The 6,000-nt window shown below is 40.0% G+C and overlaps 1 protein-coding gene across 2 annotated transcripts in view; it reads right to left on the bottom strand.

Annotated features, from left to right (window-relative positions):
* Positions 1-6,000, bottom strand: part of mdn1 (midasin AAA ATPase 1) — a 191,258-nt gene that overhangs the window by 60,943 nt on the left and 124,315 nt on the right. For both annotated transcript variants that reach the window (XM_061928076.2, XM_072912214.1), the window contains exons 62-66: positions 5,723-5,835; positions 4,409-5,069; positions 4,157-4,318; positions 2,009-2,276; positions 21-259 (exon numbers count right to left, since the gene is read on the bottom strand). In XM_061928076.2, the coding sequence (XP_061784060.2) occupies positions 21-259; positions 2,009-2,276; positions 4,157-4,318; positions 4,409-5,069; positions 5,723-5,835 (1,443 nt within the window). The remainder of the gene's footprint in view (positions 1-20; positions 260-2,008; positions 2,277-4,156; positions 4,319-4,408; positions 5,070-5,722; positions 5,836-6,000) is intronic.

Genomic DNA, 6,000 nt, shown 5'->3' with positions numbered 1-6,000 from the left:
TTGCATGTATCACTACTCACCTGCACAAGGGCTGGGTGCTCTGGCCAGTCATCAAGTCTTTGCTTCACAGCTTGATTCATTTGTTGCAAGACTGCAAGACAAAGGCGGGCCTCACTCAAATTGGGCTGTTGATAGAAGTCATAAGGTCCATCTGATGTGAGAACCAGAACATCAGACCCTGACACGCCTTGCACCGTGTTCTGGAGAAGAGTGGACAGCAGCAGCTCACTGCCTGAAAGCTGCTGGTTAATTTCTGCATCTGTAGGGTACAGTATAAATGAGACAATCAGTTTTTTGTTTTTTTTAATTAAATGCATTATTTTAGATTGTATATTGTTTCTGTTTTTGCCGTATTGTGATGCCATTGTCAGACCTACGATATAATGCAGTAGATTTTTTCAACTGAAATTGTATACTAACCCCCTTGACTTCAATAAATATGTTTAAAATTGATCTTTAATTTGACAACTATTTTATGTGGACACCATTTAAGTGGAAAGATTATGTCTAATAAATAAAAGAAGAAGGAAGGAAACACATTTACAAAACAACATTGTAAGAGAAGCCTTGAAATTCCTTTTTGGCCCACCAGTGGACCTGAAACAACACAAATGTATTGTATAGGTTGGTTAAAACACTGTCGGGCATAATTGTTTAAGTATTTGTGACAGAAAAGACCACGAACGATTAAAACACTTACTGTGTACCTGACAACTCTGCATACTGTAAATATTGTCTTTGAAGAAATACGGTACGGGAACCAGGAAACAAGGATAAGGGAATGAAAAAAAAGTGTCACTAGATGCTCTAGAACAAGGATTCTCAAACTGTGATACGTGTACCATTAGTGGTTCGCGGGCTTAATCTACTGGTACACCAAATAATCACTTGAATAAAGTACAGTGTTTTATTTTTCTATAATCAAACACAGTGTGACTGTTCAAACTGTGTGTAATGTTACAGTGGCCAAAAATATTAAATATACTTGTTAAATAAAACATCTGCCTTGTTTTTAATGAACACTTAGGCCTTCCGTCCTATTGTATTTTAATATTGGTCATTATGGTAGTATTTGGAGAGACAACTTTTTTTAAGGTGGTAAATGTTTGAGAACCACTGCTCTAGAATAGATCCGAGTTCTTTAACATGTTGCTTGTGACTTACTCGTTTTTCTTTCTTGGTGGGCACTCTCTCAGTTCATGGTGATGTAAAACAATCTGTACTGTACTGGTGTTCCACCAGTTTAGAGTTCATGGTATGCTTGAGCCTTAGAGGTTACCAGGTTGTTCCTGAACATACTTACCAATTTCCTTTGGGAAGAATGTTGATTGTTTTCCAGTAAAAAGTAGCACACATCCAAATAACTACGGTACCCCTTTCAACTGATGATCTTTAGAATCCACAGTTGTTTAGAAAATACTCTCCCAACCTTATTAAATATATAGTTCTCCACCCTAGACCTTGACACACATAAGCTTTCCTATTGTTCTGAGTATTTGTCGATCCAACAACACCACCGACAGAACTGCAGTCAATATTACTAACAAAAAATTAAAAGGAATTGGCCCTGTTGAGTTCTAAAACATTCTGGAACCTTCAAAACTACTTACTAAAAGATTATGGTGAATTCAAGTATACAGTTTTGCCTGTGGGTATTGCTGCGTTGATACCACGTGACCATCGCTCTTACTTTTAACTTTTTTAAGATGGAAGGCAAATATTTAATATGGCTTTTTTTCTATTTGCCTTTTGCAGCGCAGAGGCAAGCATATTTTAAAGGTTAAGAGGTGAATAAACAAGCCAAATATCATGAAAAAATATGCAAAGATGCATACAATCAAACAATTTTCTAATGATTTCTACGACGTACATCTTCAATGACTTTTTAAAATTCTTCCAAACTAAAAAAAGAATAGTTCAATACCGTAAATAATTAAGAACAACAAATCGATGAAATTTGTTTTACTATATGTAAATCTGCGACTGGAACTGTATGTAGGCCACTTACCAATCAGATGGTAGAAGTTAGAAATCATGGGGGCAGCAACTTGGTAAGAGGACACCAAGGTCTTAATGTAGTCGCTGATTTGACCGGCTGGTGCTGTGTCCTGGTACCACAATGACCGGGCATATCCCAAGCATAGGCGCTTATGAATCTGCATAACTGTGCTCATTGCAATAGGTGAGAGAAATCTGCTTTCATCTTTCATGTCTGGCTTCTCCACGACTTCTTCTGTTGGGCCCTCTAAACTTGGCTGAGACATGTCTGCAAAATCCTGGATAGGGAATCAAAATATGAATTCTTAAAAACCCATCAAAGCGTTTTTCATGACAATAGATGGTATGTTTACATGTTAATTTATTTGTATCCTTTATATTTTTTATACAGTTTAAACAAATCATTTTTGCAATCAACTTAAGAAATAATTTTTGTAGTTAGTTAACACCGTGGTTCAGAGAGAAATTGTTTTTTAATTTTCCTGAATGTCCAGCACATGATGAAAAATTGACCATGAAAATGACTGACGTGCGCCTGAATGGTTGTTTTTGTCAGTCAGGAGATTGACTGGCTCGGACACAGTGAGGAAAATAAGTATTGGATCCCCGCTGATTTTGTAAGTTTATTCTCTTACAAAGATATACATTTTTATGGTAAAACGTGACTTGGTACTTGGTGGAGAAACATTTGTTGGCAAGTACAGATGTCAGATATTTCATGTAGTTGGTCAGTGGGATTGCAAATATGTCATGAGGGATTTTGGTGAGAAAAACATTACAAAGTAGAATGTTTGCACCTCCAATATTGACAGGAGTGATGCTGTTGATGGATTCATATTCAACATTTCTCTGCAAACAAACACGTCCACTTGATGACAAACACCCATTTCGCTGTTACGTGACCACATCACATTGTCTTCGTGATTTAGTTTGAGTCATTCAGTTGTTGACAGTTAAATTTCAGAATGTACAATTCTTCTTGGGCACTGCCGATGTCAATCAATACAACAGAGTGTTTAATGTTTTTCCTGCTGACTGTGCTCCCAACTCCTTTGACATCATTGATCAGTTCCTATCATAGAATTGTGGACTGCTCCCTCACCTTTCTCACAATTATCCTAAACATGAGTAGAATACGTCGGTAAACAGCTGGACAAGGCTATTAAGTTTTTTGTTTTTTTTAAATGTCTAGGAAACGTCGAACATTAACAATATAGTAATGTTTTATACAGCGCTAATATTGTGGCTAATGGAGGTCCAAAAAACATTAGGGAATTTCACAAACATCTTCTGTGAATGTGAATGGTTGTCTGTCTATCTGTGTTGGCCCTGGGATGTTGTGGCGACTTGTCCGGGGTTCACCGTCTTTTCTGCCTGAGTTCTGATTCGAAATTATGACAACAGGACATCTGCTGATTGGAGTAAGCATTGCTCTAGTTTGTTCGACAAATTGGAAAATGCTGGCAGTCTTCAAAGTACCCTAAAGCTGCCACAAATGTTTGGAGGATGCGGGCAGAACTGTGGACACTATTGATTTTGGATAGCATCGGACCGTCTGCCCTCCAGGATGAATTTGAGGGCCAGAAATAGACAAGAGTAAAAAGCTAATTTTATTTTCGCTCGCAAAGAAAACATTCTAACTTGGATTGTTTCCCCGGCTTTGAGACTCTCCCCAAGGACAATGCGGTGAAGACAAAACAAACTCCTTTCCTGTCTCTTATGGACACACACTTGTTGACTTTGGACAGACTGGCGGTTGCGAGAGCACCAAGAAACGCTGCAGGCTTGCGCGCACACGTGTACACACACATGGGCACACACGCACACACACACACACACACACAAGAAAATTACACGCCCCCCTTAGGAGCCGAGTCTGAGATTGATTTTTTTTTACTCATCCTCCCCCAGTGTCTACCTTTTTCCCATCTATTACGTGGCGCTGTGTGGCGACCCATCAGCGTTCCGGTTCGGTAACCCCGTACACTGTTTTTTTGTCTAATATTGGACGGGTTTGTGCTGAAAACAACATTTTGTTGTACTTGTGCAATGACAATAAAAATCCATCCATGTATCCGACAATACAATAGTCATTTGGTCTGTGGTGAAAATGCTAGGGTTTTAATCTGTATTGAAAACATGAGCTCAAGTTAAATACCTTATCAAACTGAGGGAACTGCTGTCTAAAGTCCCTCTCCTCCAACTGGTCCTCAGTCAGTCCACTGCCATGCATTTGACTGGAGATGCGGTACAGAGAAGCCTCTTCCTGTTCACGATCTCTCTGGTTTTTCTCCATCTCGTCCCACTCGTTCACAAGAACCTTAAGGGCATAATAGCACAGACAGTTAAGTAACTTTTCTAACAGTGTTAGCATTTAATGACATTTAATAAACAATAGCGTGTGTCTGACCTGGCAGATGTGTCGAAAGGTGTTCTGTGCTGCATCACTAAACTGTCCTGTGCTAAGTGCGTGGCACTGCACAAACAGCAAAGCATTAAGGAGCAGTGTGGACGGCTGTGCCAGCACTTGGTTTGTTTCTTGTGGCAGCAGCTTCCCAAGGTTATGCAAAATGTCCAGACTTTCGTTGGAACTGAGGAAGTCAGCCTGTTCCAGGTGGGATTGTAGACTGGAGGACAGGGATGGGAAGGATAAGAGGCAGGATACAAGTTTGGGAAGTCCTGGCACATGACAAACTGAGGCATAAACTTGGGAGGCAACCAGCTTCATGCCATAACGGAGTTGGAGTATTCCTGCCTTTACTGGGCCGACCACATCAGGGTAAAGAGGGTAGTCTTCTTGCAGCCTATTGCAGAACCTCTGCTGAGAGTTCTGCCAGACAGCCTCCTCTTTCAGCAGACCCTGGATGGCTGACATTGAGGAGGAACCCTGCAGGGCACTTTGTAAGCGTGAGAGCAGATCTTGCACTGCTGATGCCTGGCCAATGCTACAGAGGTAGTGCTGGAGGTCCTGGAATAACTTCCCATACTGGTGTTCTTGGGGGCGACATGCCTGCTTCCTGGAAAGTTCAGCTATTTGCTCCTTCACCTGCTGCATACGGAGCCACAAATACCTACAACCACAAATCCAAAACAAGCAAAATTAGGTTGGGTTCAAAATGTATCTTTAATCAACAAACTGCTGTGTAGTGGGGTGGCACCACTCACTGCATTTGAAGTCACCCTGAAAAATCTCACAAATAATAGACCAGTATTATGTAAAATTGTTTTATGTGATTTCCTGTCACCAGTCGGCACTATGACTAACTCAGCAAAGTGACCTAAGCATAGTTTCAGGGCATCCTCGTCCTCATCATTCGCACCAATAGAGCTCCAGGAGATGATATTATGCACCACACAAAATCAAAACATACTATATAATGTGCACATAACTTAGTTGCTCAGACAGCAATGTGTTTATACAAGTTTAGATTTGGGGTATGTCATATCTTGATAGAGAAAAATTTCAATGTCTCTTGTTTTCATGTTAGCATTTAAGCTAGCGAGGTGGCGCCAGTTAGTCCATGAGTTTATCAAAGTGATGTTATCAATCACGGTTTTTCAATCATTTTAATTTAAAACGTTTATATTAATCGTCGAGAGCACCAAGACACACCACCGCTCGAAATTCTACCGCGATTATCATTATTGCAGTTTATCGCTACATCCCTATTTGTATGTATACTGTAAATGTGACTCATCTTTCGCATTCGCTCCTAGTTCAAACCTGATTCGAGGATGCTGCATGCTGTCAGTGGTGCTACTCTCCTTCAGTTCTGTTCCAGTCATCAGCTCAAACGACAGGCTCCGTGTTTTCCACTCCTTCTCCAGTAGACCTAACTACAATCATAAAGTAAGACAAACATCAGTGAAATGATTTCCAGTCATTAAATAAAAAGTCACAAAATCACATTTTCATTTATATTATGATAAACACAAAATTAAAAGGCTTGGTTTCTTGTTTTATAATTGCATAATATTAGCCAATGTGTCCAGACTTCAGAG

Source organism: Nerophis lumbriciformis, linkage group LG34 (assembly GCF_033978685.3).
Source record: "Nerophis lumbriciformis linkage group LG34, RoL_Nlum_v2.1, whole genome shotgun sequence".
NCBI classification, from domain to species: domain Eukaryota; kingdom Metazoa; phylum Chordata; class Actinopteri; order Syngnathiformes; family Syngnathidae; genus Nerophis; species Nerophis lumbriciformis.
Note: the sequence above shows the minus strand (reverse complement) of the source record. Positions and strands in the feature narration are given on the sequence as shown.